Raw genomic sequence first — 16,339 nt, forward strand, 5'->3', positions numbered from 1 at the left:
GGAAGTGCTTGCGGTCAGCCTTCCCGGCGGTAGCTGGGAGCCGTCTTCTCCCATGTGGCTACCTTATTCCAGGTTTAAAAATAATAGAGGAAGTTCTCTAACCAGAGAGGGTGGTGTGTCATCGTGGCCTTAGCGTGGTGAACAGAGCATGTTGTGTGGCTTCATTCACACACTCACTTGCACACTTATCTCTCAGACACCATACACATACTCGTCTCAAACACACACTCATCTCAAACACACCACACGTACACACTCATCTCACACACACACAATCTATCACACACCACACACAGTCCTCTCTCACACTGCACACTCATCTCTCACACACCATATACACACACTCATCTCAAACACATACACTCTCATCTCAAACACACACATACACACTCATCTCACACACACAGACTCATGTCTCACACACTACACACACACTCATCTCACACACACTGCACACTCATCTTTCACACACCACACACACACACTCGTCTCAAACACACTCATCTCTCACACACCACACACACACTCATCTCACACACACCACACACACAACACACTCATCTCACACTCATTTCTTACACACCACACACACACACTCATCTCTCACACACCACACACACACTCATCTGACATACACACTCATCTCTCACACACTTACCACATACACATCTCTCACACACACACTATACTCATCTCACACACACTTATCACACACATACATTCGTCTCACATATGCACTCATCTCACACGCACACTCATCTCTCACACACATAAACACACATATACATACACACCATTCCTGGCCAATCACATTTCTTTGATTTGTGTGTCTATTTGCTCAAAAACACTGGCTGAGCGGCCGGTGTGTGCCAGGGCCGAGCGAAGCCGCAGAAGGTGGTGGGGGTGTGAGTGTGTGCTGTGTGCACACGTCTCGGTGCCGCTGAGGGGACGGGGCAGCCATGTGGGTTCCAGCCTCCGGCCGGCAGGTCAAGGGCCTGAGCAGCTTTCCGGGTGTGACCTGAGACTCCTGTTGCCTAGAATCTTTGAAAGTGGACCCTGAGTAGATGCCTTGGTGATAAATTTGTCCCTTAGTCAAGTGTTAGTCTCTCAGTGGTGTCCGACTCTGCAACACCATGGACTGTAGCCCTCTAGGCTCCTCTGTCCGTGGGATTCTCGAGGCAAGAACACTGGAGTCGGCTGCCATGCTCTCCAGGGGATCTTCCCCACCCAGGGATGGAACCCAGGCCTCCTGCATTGCAGGCGGGTTCTTTACCGTCTGAGCCCCCAGGGAAGCCCCACCCTGAGCAGAAGCACAGCCACTGTTGCTCGTGTAGTCGATGCCTACTGGCAAAGTGAGGTTTCTTTTTTGTGCCTCGCTGTCAGGACTTTTCACGTGAGCCGCTGGTAACACGGTTTCTTTAGGTGCTACTTGTCCTCAAAACTGAGGACGTGCAACTTTTGTAACTTCTCCGTCAGCCCTTACTCCTCTAACCTGGGGAACGATTACCTTCCTGAAACGTCATCTGCTTTCTCTGTTCAGGATATTGGCCGAGTGGCAGGACCTCCGATCCTCAATCCCATAGCCAACGAAGTTTACTTGAACTTTGAAAGCAGCACTCCTTGCTTGGCGGACCGGCACTTCAACTACACCTCACTGATCACGTTCCACTGTAAGCGGGGCGTGAGCATGGTAAGTGGGCACCGGTGTACGAGGCACCGGTGTGCGGGCCGGCCAGCCAGAGCCGGAGGCCCTCGAAGCCTGCCTCGGACGAAGGCTGCCCGTGTCCACAGCGCCTGCCTCGCACCGTGTGCTGTCAGTGGTGTGTGGAATCACTGCAGGCCCTCAGTTTAGCAATAAGTGGGCCCTCCCGGAGTCACCAGGGCAGATTTGGCACAAAGAGGCTTGTTGTGATAAATGCTCGAGCAAAGAAGTAGCCTTCACCTTTGCCTGGGAGTGAAAGAAAGTGTTAGTCATCCAGTCGTGTCTGACTCTGCGACCCCACGAACTGTAGCCGGCCAGGCTCCTCTGTCCGTGGGATTCTTCAGACAAGAATACTGGAGTGGGTTGCCGTTCTGTTCTCCAGGGGATCTTCTTGACCCAGGGATTGAACCCGAGTTTCCTGCATTGCAGGCAGATTCTTTACTGTCTGAGCTCCCTGCCTACCATCACACTAAAATGTCAACTTTGGTTTTCTCTTTTTAAATTTTAACATTACTGATTTTATTCTTGTTGGGAAGTCAGACATTTTGGCAGCTGTAATCATTCGGATGTAATTCATATTTCACAAATTAGCAAATGAAAGAAGAGCTTTGGGATAAAAGTATCAGTAGCTACGATAGTGTACCATCTACTTTTAAGGAGGCCATTGATTTTCCTTTTATCTGCAGTTAAAAAACAGCTTCCTTTAAAAAAGAGCGCTGTTTTGTTGTAAGGAGTTTTGTGTAAGTTTTCTCTTGCCCTCCCTCTGGGAACAGGAGATAAACCATTGGTTTGCGGCCCCCTTTACGTGATGATCTGGGAGGGCTGCCTGACGTCACGTGGCCCTGCAGAGGCAGGGGTCCCCACCTCTGCTCCACCGGAGAGCTCTGTGCTGGCGGCCTGGGTCTCAGCCCCCTGTGCTGCCTGTTTATTTTGTATTAGAGTATAGTCGTTTAAGGAATGAGGATGAGATGGTTGGGTGGCATCACGGACTCAATGGGCATGAATTTGGGCCAACTCCGGGAGACAGTGAGGGACAGGGAGGGCTGACGCGCTGCGATCCATCGAGTCGCAAAGACTCGGCCACGACTTAGTGACCGAACAGCACAACGGCAGAGCCACGAACAGTGCTGTGATAGTTTCGGGTGAACAGCGAAGGGGCTCAGCCAGACACATACGTGCATCCATTCTCCTCCCAAACTCCCTTCCCCTCCAGGCTGCCACTTAACGTTGAGCAGAGTTTTCTGTGCTATATAGCAGGTCTTTTTTTGGTTATCCATTTTAAATATAGCATTGCGTACGTGTCTTTCGGAAACTCCCTTCCCCCATACTTGTGCTTTTGAAATTCCTAAATTCTGGAAACCTTACAAGTCCTTTGATGGGAATGGGCGATGTGGGTGAGTGGATGGTGGCAGGAAGTGGCTCACGGCCGCCTTCCCAGGAAGGGCTGCCATCCTGGGCGTCTGCGTGGAAACCTCACAGCTCCTGGACCGACATGTCGCCTCCGTTCACACATTGCCGGGCGGGAGGGGAGTCCCGAATGACCGAGGTGTGGGCAGCCATGATCCGCTAGCCCCTCTTGTCTCTGCACGTGCGTTCGCGTGTCTGGGGGTTGGGGTCTGGACGCATGTCCACAGGTGCCCCCCAGACTCGCGCTAGGTCTCAGAGCGGTGGAGTGCTGAGAGCGATGAGTGTTCGGCGGGGCTCAGAAGCAGGGCATCTCACGCTACATGTGCGGTCCAGTTCAGAGAGACATTTAATGAACTCTCCTTCCCCTGCATTTTTTTATCTTCAGTGGAAATACTTCCTCCGTGTACATTAATAGAAAAACGCATTCTCAGCAACAATTAATGAAATTCTTCATCTGTTTTTATGGCTGCCGCTCAACGAGGGAGGGGAGGCAGTGAGGACGTTGATGGATATTTATTTAGATACTTGGCCTGTGGAATGTCCGGCTGGATCGTGTCTCGCCCTCAGTATAAACATCCCCTCAGTCTCCAGAGACGTGGGTGGGGACAGCCCCTCGAATGTACAGGAAACACTTGCTCCCTCCTCTGCCGCCGGAGACTCTTCAGTGTCTCAGGCTTCCCTGTCGCAAAGTTTAAAGACCCACCCCCACCCTTTTCTCTGAGCTGGTGGTCTGGAGTATTGGCATGCTAAGTGCAGGGACACGGGCCTGGGGGCGGAGGGGAGTTGGGTGCAGGCAGGCCTGCCTGGTGGGGCTGCTGCTTGCTTGCCCGTGGCGAGGATGGTGGCTCCCTGCTCTTGGAGAGAGCCCACCGTGGGTCACCCGGGACCCCTGCTGGTCTGGGAGCATCTCTGAGCCCACAGCGCCTGGGGCAGGGGTCTCCAGCCCTGCGGGGGGAGCGGGGAGGTTACTGTACTTGTTAATCCACGTGGATTTCACACCTGGGCCCCCCTCCCAAACAGGGAACGCCAAAACTGCTGAGGACCAGTGTGTGTGACTTCGTGTTCGAGTGGGAGACTCCTCTGGTCTGTCCCGACGAAGTGAAGACGGACGGCTGCTCCCTCACGGACGAACAGCTGTACTACAGCTTCAACTTGTCCAGCCTCTCCAAGAGCACCTTCAAGGTAACGCCATGCCCCAGAGCCCGTGACCTCGGGGCCCCTGCCACCTGGCGTCACTCTCAGGCTCCTCTGTGTGTTATAATGCGGCCTCCGTGAGCGCTGGAGAACCTGCAGTCCTTCGTGCACTGTTGGGGTCTGGGGGACAGATGGGGGTGGTCCTCACTCTGTCCCCGGTGCAGGCTCGGCCTGCCAGGGGCGCTGGATGGTGTGCTAACCGGTCACGGCTCGTACCCTCTCTGTGCCCCATGGTTCAGAGTGAGCCTTTCTCGTGGGCTTGGCAAGGATTCATTCATTCAGTGAGGAGGGTCACGTGGCCTGTTCCACGTCGCAGATGGAGAACAGGAGGCCGCTCAGGGCCATGTGAGTGACCATGTGCCTGAGGGGGCGGGGCTGGCAGAGCCTATGTGGCTCCACCTCTGCCTGCCGCCCAGAGACCACCCCTCAGCCCCGACCTGAGACACATTTGGGTGTCAGGGGCTGGTCTCGCCCCAGGCTGAATGTCGGGAGGCTGTGCTTCAGAGGCTGGGGCCCACATTCCTGTGACATAGACGTTACAGAGTCACACGGTTATGGACCAAGCCATCCCTGAGATGTAGATCTTACTGAGTCGCACGGCTGTGGACCAAGCCATCCCTGAGATGTAGATCTTATGAGTCACACGGCTGTGGACCAGACCATCCCTGAGATGTAGATCTTACTGAGTCGCACGGCTGTGGACCAAGCCATCCCTGAGATGTAGATCTTATGAGTCGCACGGCTGTGGACCAAGCCATCCCTGAGATGTAGATCTTACTGAGTCGCACGGCTGTGGACCAAGCCATCCCTGAGATGTAGATCTTACTGAGTCGCACGGCTGTGGACCAGGCCATCCCTGAGATGTAGATCTTACTGAGTCGCACGGCTGTGGACCAGGCCATCCCTGAGATGTAGATCTTACTGAGTCGCACGGCTGTGGACCAGGCCATCCCTGAGATGTAGATCTTACTGAGTCGCACGGCTGTGGACCAGGCCCACGAGATCCCGGCGCCTCCTGCGTGTGGCAGCCGGGGAGCGGTGAGCTCTGAGTCATACGCCCAGGTGCCAGCCCTCTGGCTCCCAGAACAGGAGACCTTGCCTGGGTGCAGGCCCCCAGGGCGGGTGTGCAGCAGCTTAGAGCCTGCAGAGGCGGGGCGGCCAGGGAGAAGAACCGTGTTCAATTAGGTCATGGCTGCTCTGTGCTCAGTCCCGAGTCTTCAGCACTCTGGGGTTACTGGCAGGAGACGTGGCTTAGGGTAGGGGGCAGGCAGCTGGAGGCCCGTGGGAGCATGGTCTGCAGTGCTGCACCAGGAGGCACGGCCTTGGTGAGGGGGGACGTGCCCGGGAGTGGCCAGGGCATCGCGCTCTGCAGGGGGGGACAAGGAGGGTGAGCTCTCAGGCAAGTGCACGGCCCGTGGACAGAGCTCTGCCTTCCTGCTCGTGCCCCCCACACCCCCAGCGCTGGCCTTGCCCCCCCTGGAGACCAGTCACAGCACGGGGCGGTGTCTCCGCAGGTGACCCGAGGCCCGCACACCTACAGTGTGGGGGTGTGCACCGCGGCCGCAGGCCTGGACGAAGGAGGCTGCAAGGACGGTGCTGTCTGCCTGCTGTCCGGGAGCAAGGGGGCGTCTTTCGGGCGGCTGGCGTCCATGAAGCTGGACTACAGGCATCAGGACGAAGCTGTCATCCTGAGTTACGCCAACGGAGACACTTGCCCTCCGGGTAAGTCTTTATGGGCGGGCGGAGTGTCTGTTCCCAGTAGACAAGGAATTAGACACGGCAGCAGGAGGGAACTCAGGAATGGCGCTCCAGATGCCATGAGCCCCAGCGCACGAAACGGCCCATCCTACAAGCCCTGGGTGTGAGTGCTCAGGCCCACAAACCATCAGTCAGTTTAGGGGGGCTTCTCTCGGGGAATCCTTGTTCGAGGTGACCGCCCCTGGCCGGGCGCAGCTGACGCGGTGTGGATAATCGGGGTCACTCCGATTTCCCCTTCCCAGAAACTGAGGACGGCGAGCCGTGTGTGTTCCCCTTCGTGTTCAACGGGAAGAGCTACGAGGAGTGTGTTGTGGAGAGCAGGGCCAGGCTCTGGTGCGCGACCACCGCCAATTACGACAGAGACCACGAGTGGGGCTTCTGCAAGCACTGTAAGTGGACACGCCGGGGCCCCCGCTGGCCGGCGCGGTAGCCCTGCGCCTGGAGGTTCTCTTCCTGGACTGTCCACGTTAGTGGCAGCGCCTCTGGTGCATGTGGTGTTTTCTCGCCGGGGCTATTTTCCATAAAGAAAAGTCATCAATTGCTCTGTGGGGCAGGGTGACAGATAGGTGTGGGGCGGTCAGCTCTCCCCCTCCCCAGCTCCAGGGGCTCGTGTCCGCATGCCAGTTTTTTCAGCACCAGTGGCTCACGTCCACGCTCGTTAGAATTGCTGCTGTCCCAGGTCTGCAGGGCCTTGTCTGCAACCGTCCGCTCTACAGTGGGCTGTGCCGGGCAGGGGCGGGGTGTGGGGGGTCTCAGTGCCCTTGCTGCTGTGAAGAGAATGGACCCACGAGAGTCCTAGTAACACGCGGGGCACAGACAGATGTGAGTTCTCAGGGAAAGTGACGGGACAACTGCATGACAAGTTGTTTAGTTCTTGTAAGTGGCCATGGAACAGAATGATACATGTTAAGGAATTAGGGCTTCCCTGTTGGCTCAGACAGGAAAGAAGCTGCCCGCAATGTAGGAGACCTGTGTTCAATCCCTGGCTCGGAAAGAGCCCCTGGAGAAGGGAGCAGCAACCCACTCCAGTATTCTTGCCTGGAGAATCCCATGGACAGAGGAGCCTGGCGGGCTACAGTCCGTGGGGTCACAAAGAGCTGGACACAGCTGAGCGACTAACACACACACACACACGAGGAATTAGAAACATTAAGTCTACAAGGCACTACTGTAGCCTTCTTTGGAGGCTTATTACGAAAGCATCTTTTTCCTGGTAGGTTAGATGACATATTTTTAGCTTATCACAGGATTCTTATTATCGTTATCATTCATACTTTAATCAAGTAATACCTGTTTGAAAGGAATTGTACTGTTGCTGTGGGGTGGTTAAGTGCAGAAGGGGAACTTGGTCCTAACTTGAGGGTGGAAATGGGAATGAAACACAGCAGGAAGTGGGGAACGGCCGGGGATGGACAGCACCCCTCAGCGCCAGCGCCGCAGGGGCGGGCATCCCAGCCGGGCGGGGGGCCTGATGCTCGCCTCGCGTGCCGCCCAGCCACCAGCCACCGGACGTCCGTCATCATCTTCAAGTGTGACGAGGACGCCGACGTGGGGCGGCCCCAGGTCTTCAGCGAGGTGCGCGGGTGTGAGGTGACCTTCGAGTGGAAGACGAAGGTGGTCTGCCCCCCAAAGAAGATGGAGTGCAAGTTCGTCCAGAAGCACCGGACCTACGACCTGCGGCTGCTCTCGTCCCTCACCGGCTCCTGGTCCTTCGTCCACAACGGAGCCTCGTGAGTACCTCCCCCTACCAGCCTGCCGGCTGTGTCCGTCGCCCCGACGGGGCGAGTGTGCGGCGCTTCAAGCTCCGATTCTGAAGGTGGGACAGCCTCAGGCCTCTGCTCGGGCAGGCCTGGTGCATTCCCGGGGGTTTGGAAGCAGAGGCAGCTAAAGCCAGCCTTGAGATCCCAAAGCAGCTGGTGAGCAGCTGCGGGCCTGATGGAATCAGGCACGGTTTGCTTCTTGTCTGGGATGCTGTCCGTGTTGGGCTTCCCTGGTGGCTCAGTTGGTAAAGAATCTGCCTGCAATGCGGGTGACCCAGGCTCCATCCCTGGGTCAGGAAGATCCCCTGGAGAAGGAGATGGCAACCCACTCCAGTATCCTTGCCTGGAGAATCCCAAGGATGGAGGAGCCTGGCGGGCTACAGTCCATGGGGTCGCAACAGTCGGACACGACCTTGACTAAACCACCCATCTGTGTTGGGTTGGTGGGGGTGTTAATTTGCCCCACTTTGCTGCCCCTAGTACCTTGGCTGTGCTGGCCTGACCGCTTCACGCTTAGAGCAGTGGGGAGCGTGGACCCGGAAGCCTCGGGAACCTGAAGACGGGGGAATGCCTTGCCAGGGTTTCAGCCGCTGCCTGTCCTGACTCAGCCGCCTGAGTCTGTTAGCCACCTGACTCTCGGGACTCACCCCGTGTGCCCGGTGGGCACGTGCGCATTTTCAGCGTCCATCCACTCTCTGGCCTTCGTTTACTCAGAGACCTGGGTCAGGGCTGTGTCCAGAGGTGCTGAGAGATGCTCGGACGGTAGCCTCTTCTGAAAGGGCGGGAAGAGCTGCCCCCGAGCGTGTCCGGACAGACGCCGACCTTGCTCACCTCCTCCGTGTTGTTCTGCAGGTACTACATCAACCTGTGTCAGAAAATATACAAGGGACCCCAGGACTGCTCGGAGAGAGCCAGCGTGTGCAAAAAGAGCACCTCTGGCGAGGTACAGGTCCTCGGGCTCGTTCACACACAGAAGCTGGATGTTGTAGGTAAGGCCCTGCGGTCACACGTGTCGCGTCTGAGTTGGGAAGGTGAGGGTGTCGTCCTGGGACTGGAGGGTCAGCGCTGGCTTCCGTCGGAACCTGCAGGAGTGTTATTCTCAGTAACCGTTTCTCAGGCAGCCTGGCACCTCCTGAAGCGTTAGAACCGCCTCGTGTTCTCTGAGATGGCAGGTCCCGATCTGTGTCTAGAGGGCTGGGTCGTCTTGGGATGTCCAGGGCTCCTGTGAGTCGCGGCTCCAACTGTGGGCCGAGTGCCCGAGTCTCCCCGTACACGTGCACGGGTTTATTCGGGAGAAGCCAGACGACAAACACGAAAACCTGGTCAGGACCATCCAGATACATCCTTGTAAATGTCCTAATAATTTGACATCGGAAAATGAAGCTCTTTGTTAATAGTTCTGATGGAAAATTTCTCTTGCAGTTGGTTGTTGAGTGAAAGACTCTTCATGCGAAGGGAGAAGGTTGGGCTTTCTTCACTTAGGGACAGTCAGGGCTGGTGGGAGGGACAAGGAAGAAAACCGTCATTGTGCCTGTTCAGCTGCGGGGAGGGGCTGGGGTTCCCCAAGCTGTCCTGATGAAAGCACAGGGAGACTTAGTCCACTCGAGCCGTTGAAATGGAGAAAGGAAATTCTGGAGGACAACTGTCACCCTGGAGAGTAACCCCGACTCTGCAGGTTGGAAGTGGGGGTGAAGTCAGCCCCCGCCCGGGCCCCAGCAGAAGTGTCCAGACCTCCCAGCCCGTGACCTTGGAGACCTCGGTTGTTGCTACCGTGAAGGGCGCCGGGGGCTGAGGGTCGTTCTCTTCCTGTGCCTCGTCATCGTGTGGACGTCTGACCTGGGTCTTCCCACAGCCGAGTGCAAAGACTAGGAGGTTGAAGCCTCCTGAAAAGCATAGTGAGACCTCCTGTTCTCTGACACACCAGGTGGGATCTTGCCTCTCTGGCCCCAACAGGACAACCGTCTAAGGCCCGTCACCGTGACCCCATGTTCACTTAGGGGACATCACCTAATGGGGTGAAGAGTTGGACTCTTATTACAGGAACCAGCAGTCCTCGAGATCTGTGCTTCATACGTGTGTGTGTCATACATGTGTGTGCACACGTGTAACCTTCAGCACTTCTCCAGGTCAGCGTCTTAGTCCACTTCTGAGGTTGAGTGCCTGAGGCCTGGAAGGTCAAGAGTGCTGCCCATCTCGTCTGTGGGGTGGGGCAGCACTTCAGCAAGACCTCCACCTGTTGTTTCCATGTTCTAGGAGTTTAAGCATTTCTCTTCGAAGCTGTGAAACTTCCAGAGTTTTCCAGAGAAGCCCAGTTATTTATAACAAATTCACCCAGAGTAGCTTTGACCGTGACTGGGGCCGGGAGCCTGGGTCTCACCCCTCAGCTCCCCTTGGTTGGCCCCTGTGCCTCGGCCGTGCCTGGAGGACCCCTGGCAGCTGGTACTGCCCATTCTGGGCCCACTGCCTCTAAGGATGTGGATTGGGTGTGAGCGCCATGCCCGAGGACTGCCGAGAGCCGGGCCTGAGCCTGCTGTGTCCCGGCCCCTGGAGCCGCTATCCGTCCGCTGAGTGGGGCTGGGCTCGGGCGTCCCCAGGGCAGCTCTCAGAACCTCTGGCCCCTGGGAGCCAGGCTGCTGAAAGCGAGTCCCTGCTTCCCTTGGCCCCTGCATACTAGGGCTCTGCTGGTTCCTCAACCACACCCTCTTCAGAAGCAGGAACAGCCCCATGTGGAGCCAGGAGACCGAGCAGACCAGAGCGGTTCTGTGTGGGCCGTCTCTCTGCGAGGTGGAGGTCTCGCCCCCTGCCCTCTTCATCCCAGGTGGCTCGTGGGGCACATGGGGGAAGCGCCGGGCTGGCACAGAGGTTGCAGGGAGCTGGGGATCTCAGGCTGCCGCCGTTACCTGCGGTCCAGCCCTGCACGCATGCCGTGCGGGGGGCTCCTTGCTCGGCCCTGAGCCGCACGCCCTGGGGTCTCCCTATCACACAGGAGAGTGCTCACAGGTAGGGGCTGAGTTGTGACCCCCGGTCTCCTCTGGCCATGCAGGTAGTGACGTGGGCTGGGTGCGAGTCACCAGGCTGGCAGTGCTGACCACCAGGGAGATGAGTCTCCAGAGCCACTTCTGACCTTGAGGCTCCTAGGATGCCCTAGAGATAACGTCAGTTCAATGGTCTGTGTTTCAGATGACAGAGTCATCGTAACTTACTCTAAAGGCCACTACTGTGGGGACAATAAGACAGCGTCTGCTGTCATCGAGCTGACCTGTGCCAAGACAGTGGGGCAGCCTTCGTTCACGAGGTGAGGGTGCGGAGTACCCCACCCCAGGGGGTAGCTGGGCGCTGGGCGGGCTGGGCCCCCGTCAGAACTCCTCCCCGCGGTTTCTGCTTGGCGGCTTAGTGTGCGTGCCTCAGAGAGGATACTGGGGTTGTCACAGTAGCGATGGGGGGGACCGGCCCCTGAGACCCCTAGCCTGGTGGGGCCAGGGCAAGTCTGCAAGGGAGGAGTCCTAGATGGAGCCTGGGACCCGTGCATGAGACTGATAAAGCAGTTGCATAAAGTGGGATTTCACCCGCCTCCGTCTTCAAGGTCTCAGTGCAACTAAGGCTTCACTAATGGGTGCCGCCCACGGCCAGCTGTTCAGGCGGCTGGTCTGGGACTCCCGGCAGGTGGGGCGGCCCCACCTGGAATGCCCTTTTATTTTGCTGGAAATTTCCGCCTCTGGTGCTGGGAGGGCATTTGGCCAGCAGAGGGAGCATGTGAGCTGTGCTTGTTGAACAGGCCCGATTTCCTTACAGAAGCAGGGCTTGGGAAAGGGGAGACCCAGGAACTGTCAAAGGGTCGAAATCAATGCTTGTAAAGCAGGCTTTCAAAAATACGGGAGCAGATCTTCCCAGCTGTTAGATGTTGCCCAGTGTCTAAATGTAAAAAAATTACACGTTGAAGTGCTTGCCTGCTTTTTTTTTTCACATGGTGGTTGAGCTGGATGGTGTTGGGGAAGGGAGATGAAGTCAACCCCCTAGCCTGGAGTGGCTGGTCCCTGGCTGGGGGCGGGAAGGGCTGGGCGGTGGGGGGCTCCTGGGGCCCTGGCAGGCGGGTGGTGGGGGGCTCCCGGGGCAGAAGGGCAGTTGGGCGGAGGGGGGCTCCCGGGGCGGAAGGGCAGGTGGGCGGTGGGGGGCTCCCGGGGCCCTGGAAGGTGGGCGGAAGGGGGGCCATGACCGCGGTCCGTGTGCCCCTGCAGGTTCGACGTCGACAGCTGCACCTACCACTTCAGCTGGGACTCACGAGCGGCCTGCGCCGTGAAGCCTCAGGAGGTGCAGATGGTGAATGGGACCATCACCAACCCGGCCAACGGCCGGAGCTTCAGCCTCGGGGATATTTACTTCAAGTAAGTGGGGCCGTTCTGTGGGAGCGCCGCCCCGTAATCCTCCCGTCTCTGCCCGGCTGAAGGCTGTGAGACGAAGAGGTCCGTGTTGGCGCGTTTTAGTTACCGTTTCCAGTTACCATTGTCACGTCTGGCTCAGACAGAGGGCAGGCATTGCTTAGCTGTTCGAGTCGAACCCCAAAGATGGCGAGGTCTCTCGAGTGTGAAAATAGTGTCGCTCCTCCTCTTACCATTTGTGATAAGCCCAGGGGTCGGAGCTGGAACCTTCTGGACCGATTTTTGATGAGGAACCTTCTGGCTTTACTAGTTTCTTTCTTTAAGTTTCTTAGCAGCGTCACTAGGTGGGTCCCGGGATCCAGGGCTGTCCCCGAGCCCTTTTCTTTCTCCTCAGACGATTCAGCGCCTCTGGGGACGTGAGAACCAACGGGGACAGGTACATCTACGAGATCCAGCTGTCGTCCATCACGGGCTCCAGCAGCCCCGCCTGCTCTGGGGCCAGCATCTGCCAGAGGAAGGCCAACGACCAGCACTTCAGTCGCAAAGTCGGAACCTCCAACCAAACCAGATACTACGTTCAAGGTAATTCCCTCCACCCGCATGCCACGTTTAGCTTCCTCGGAGGCACATTAACCTTTTTATGAGCACACACTCCCTTCGGTTAAAACATCAGATTGGTTTTAACCTGAAAGCCCCAGATCCAATCCTGTGTCTTGTGGACTGAGCAGCACATGTCAGAGTCGCAGCGGTTCACTGTCGGGAAGACTTACGTCCTACACAGATGTGCAAAGCCTGGTCTAAACTAGAGGTGGTGAGGTGGGCGTGGAGGACCACAGCCAGAATTACTTTTGGTTGGTTTGGTTTTCATCACAATGCTTCTTTATTTTTAAACTTCAGATGTTACTAGGGGAAGGTAAGAGATTTTGTATTTGTCAAAAGGATGAAAAGAGAGCGACCTGGCCCAAGTGTTCGCAGTGGGTGTGGAAGAAGGCCTTCCGCTACACGGATGCAGCTTTTTCCTGTGTTTCTTTTTTTCCTTCCTTTTTGTTGAGATAAAATTGACATAGAGCCATAGCTCAGATGGTTAAGAATCTGCCTGTAATGCAGGAGACCTGGGTTCGCTCCCTGGGCTGGGAAGATCCCCTGGAGAAGGAAATGGCAACTTACTCCAGTATTCTTGCCTGGAGAATTCCATGGACAGAGGAGCCTGGGGGGCTGTAGTCCATGGGGTCTCACAAGCATTGGACATGACTGAACGACTAACACTGTATAAGTTTAAGGTGTACAGAATTATGATCTGCGTTGTATACATCATGAAATGATTATCACAATAAACTTAGTGACTGTCCATCACGTCCTGTAGGTACAAAATTTAAAAAGTAGAAAAAAAAATTATTTTTCTCTTGTAGTGAGAACTCTTAGGATTTATTCTTTTGACATACAGCAGGGTTCGTTATATTTAGCATGTGGTGTGTGGCATCTGAGTATTACACCCCTGGTAACCACAAATCTTATCTCTTTTGCTGTGAGTTTGTTGGTTTGTTTCTGAAACATAATTGACCTGCCGTGCTCTGTTAGTTCCAGTTGCACAACATAGCGTTTTCAACATTTCCGTACATTTCAAAAATCATCACCACGCTAGGTCTGGTTGTCATCTGTCACCATGCAAAGACATGACGTAGTTACTGACTGTGTTCCCACACTTTGCACTTCATATGTACGCTTCTTTCTTGTGCCACTGACGTTTGTACCTCCTCACCCCCCTCACCCATGTCTTTGCTAATTCCTTCTTGACCTGGAAAGAATATTTCCAGGAGGCAGCTCCTGTGTTTTTGTTTTCATCAACTAGTCTTCCTCTGTAAACCATTTCATGGTTTGATTTTTGAACTAGGTAAATGAACTTGCTTTTTTAAAAACAGTTAAATGTGTTTACAAAACCAGCTGACTTTTGACCTCCCCGAGAGGAGGTGGGGTGGGTAGCTGCTCCCTGAGTAGGTGGAGTCTCGGAGAAGTTGCCATGCGTAGGTGGTAAATAAGCCAGTCTCTGTGCTTGGCAGTGCCCACTGGAGCTGGGCAGAGTCCTGCCAGGTCAGCCTGGCTCGCGTCCACGCCTCTCTATCAGGAGCACCTGCAGGCACCCTGCCACTTCTCCTCGGGCCTTCCTGCTGGCACACCTCGGCCTGCCCACCCCCACCCACTTCCGCACTGCCACACCCAGCTCGGGGCTCCCTTCTCTCACCCAGGGGCACTGCCGCTGGTGGGTCTGCAGCAGTGGTCCGGCTCCACGCCGCAGCCCTGGTCAGGGGCCCAGTTACCAGGCTGAGAACCTTATGTCTGTAAGGCCTATGTCTAGTCTAGTTGGCCTCCTGCAGTCCCCAGGCTTAGGGAGCGTGTGTGTGTGTGTGTGTGTGCATTTATTTATTCTTGGTTAGATAAATCCCTTTCTTACCTTTTCACTCCATTCACTCACCACCAGTAGGAAATAGGTTTGGTTTTAAGACCTTCGTCTACGTACCACCCCACCACACGTCTGCGTTCATTCCAGAGGGTGAGGGCGGGAGGCCTCCAGGCCCGTCTCTGGCTGAGCTTCGGTATTGCCACCTTGGCTCCTCACCAACCTCATGGCTTTGTGTCCACAGTCCAGGCTGTGGGGCAGCCCTCTCGGGTCACGGCTCAGCCGGGTACGTACGAGTGAGGACCCCGGGGCCCCCTGAGCCCAGCCCACATGGCCGGCCTCGGGGCTGGCCTCCACTCACTCCACCGCACACACCGCACACCCTGGCCCTCTAGCGGGGGCAGCTGCGCGCCGGCCGCCAAGCTGTCCTCACGAGGCAGGGTCCGCACAGGGACCCCTTGCGTCTCACACCAGCTGCACATTCAGGGGGCGCTCCTTGGGTGTGATAGCTCGTTAGAAAGACACCACGAAAAGCTGTCTTAGTCATGCTTACAGGTTATTATAGTGAAAGGGTGTAAATTAAAACCAGCCAGTGGGAGAAGCACCGCAGGGTGAAGTCCAGGAGGGAGCCAGACGCTTGTGGCGTCTTCTCCCTGTGGAGTCAGGAGGTGTCAACGGACAAACGTGTGACAGTGTGAACGTGTGACAACGCGCACGGAAGCTCAGGAGCTGACCAGGGAGGCCCACTGCGCCTCCATGTCCAGGGTTTGTTGATACTTCATTGTGTATGCTTGACTGACTAGTCAGTTTTTTAGTTGGTTTGCTGACTGGTTGGTTGGTTGGTTGACTGGCTGGTTGGTTAGTTGGTTGGTTGTTCGGTTAGTGGGTTGGTTGGCTGGTTGACTAGTTGACTGGTTGGTTGATTGGTTGGTTAGTGGGCTGATTTGTTGGTTGATTGGTTGCCTACATGGTCAACCCTGGTGTCCAGGCGGACTGAGACATGTGGGCAGCCCCCACTCCACATCATGTTGTTTGCTGAGGACAAAGGCCAGACCTGTCTTAGGGCAAGGTTCAAATCTCTCCCGCTTCCTGACTTAGGGCAGGGGCTCCATATTGTGTGTGAGCAGTCTTGTGAAGAGCTCCTCTGGGACATGAGACGAAGGACCCTTTGGTCTGATTCTAAGTCTCTGCAGACCTTTTGCAGATGATGGAGAGGTAAACTCAGCCCGCTGTTGAAGCACCCATGTTCATGCTACTGTGCCTGTGTGTGCGTCTGCCTTTTTGACAGATGGCGACCTGGATGTGGTGTTCACCTCGTCCTCCAAGTGTGGAAAAGACAAGACAAAGTCTGTGTCCTCCACCATCTTCTTCCACTGTGACCCCCTGGTGAAGGACGGGATCCCCGAGTTCAGCCACGAGACTGCCGACTGCCAGTACCTCTTCTCCTGGCACACCTCTGCCGTGTGCCCGCTGGGGTAAGCGGGGTGCTGGCCCACAGTGTCCCCCAGCCCCAGAGTGCCAAGGCTGGCTCCAGAGATGAGTTGTTGCGAGGGAGAAGTTGTTACCTGGGTTGTGACCCTGTGTCTTCCCAGAGCAGAGAGTCGTGGTCCTGGAAGACCAGGGCAGCTGGTGTGTCCCCCTGAGTCTCTGCTCCAGAAGTGCCTCTGTGCCTTCAGGGCCCCGCAGCAGGGTCAGCAAGGCTGCAGGGGGGCGAGGCATGTTCTCCAAAGCAGCTCTCCTCATCCCC

The 16,339-nt window shown here is 56.2% G+C and overlaps 1 protein-coding gene across 2 annotated transcripts in view; it reads left to right on the forward strand.

The window, feature by feature from the left end:
- Window positions 1–16,339, forward strand: part of IGF2R (insulin like growth factor 2 receptor) — a 102,741-nt gene that overhangs the window by 82,568 nt on the left and 3,834 nt on the right. For both annotated transcript variants that reach the window (XM_070796485.1, XM_070796486.1), the window contains 10 exons: window positions 1,541–1,690; window positions 4,130–4,291; window positions 5,818–6,025; window positions 6,304–6,450; window positions 7,557–7,791; window positions 8,674–8,810; window positions 11,002–11,116; window positions 12,057–12,203; window positions 12,592–12,779; window positions 15,881–16,067. In XM_070796485.1, the coding sequence (XP_070652586.1) occupies window positions 1,541–1,690; window positions 4,130–4,291; window positions 5,818–6,025; window positions 6,304–6,450; window positions 7,557–7,791; window positions 8,674–8,810; window positions 11,002–11,116; window positions 12,057–12,203; window positions 12,592–12,779; window positions 15,881–16,067 (1,676 nt within the window). The remainder of the gene's footprint in view (window positions 1–1,540; window positions 1,691–4,129; window positions 4,292–5,817; window positions 6,026–6,303; window positions 6,451–7,556; window positions 7,792–8,673; window positions 8,811–11,001; window positions 11,117–12,056; window positions 12,204–12,591; window positions 12,780–15,880; window positions 16,068–16,339) is intronic.

Source organism: Bos indicus, chromosome 9 (assembly GCF_029378745.1).
Source record: "Bos indicus isolate NIAB-ARS_2022 breed Sahiwal x Tharparkar chromosome 9, NIAB-ARS_B.indTharparkar_mat_pri_1.0, whole genome shotgun sequence".
Lineage (NCBI taxonomy): Eukaryota > Metazoa > Chordata > Mammalia > Artiodactyla > Bovidae > Bos > Bos indicus.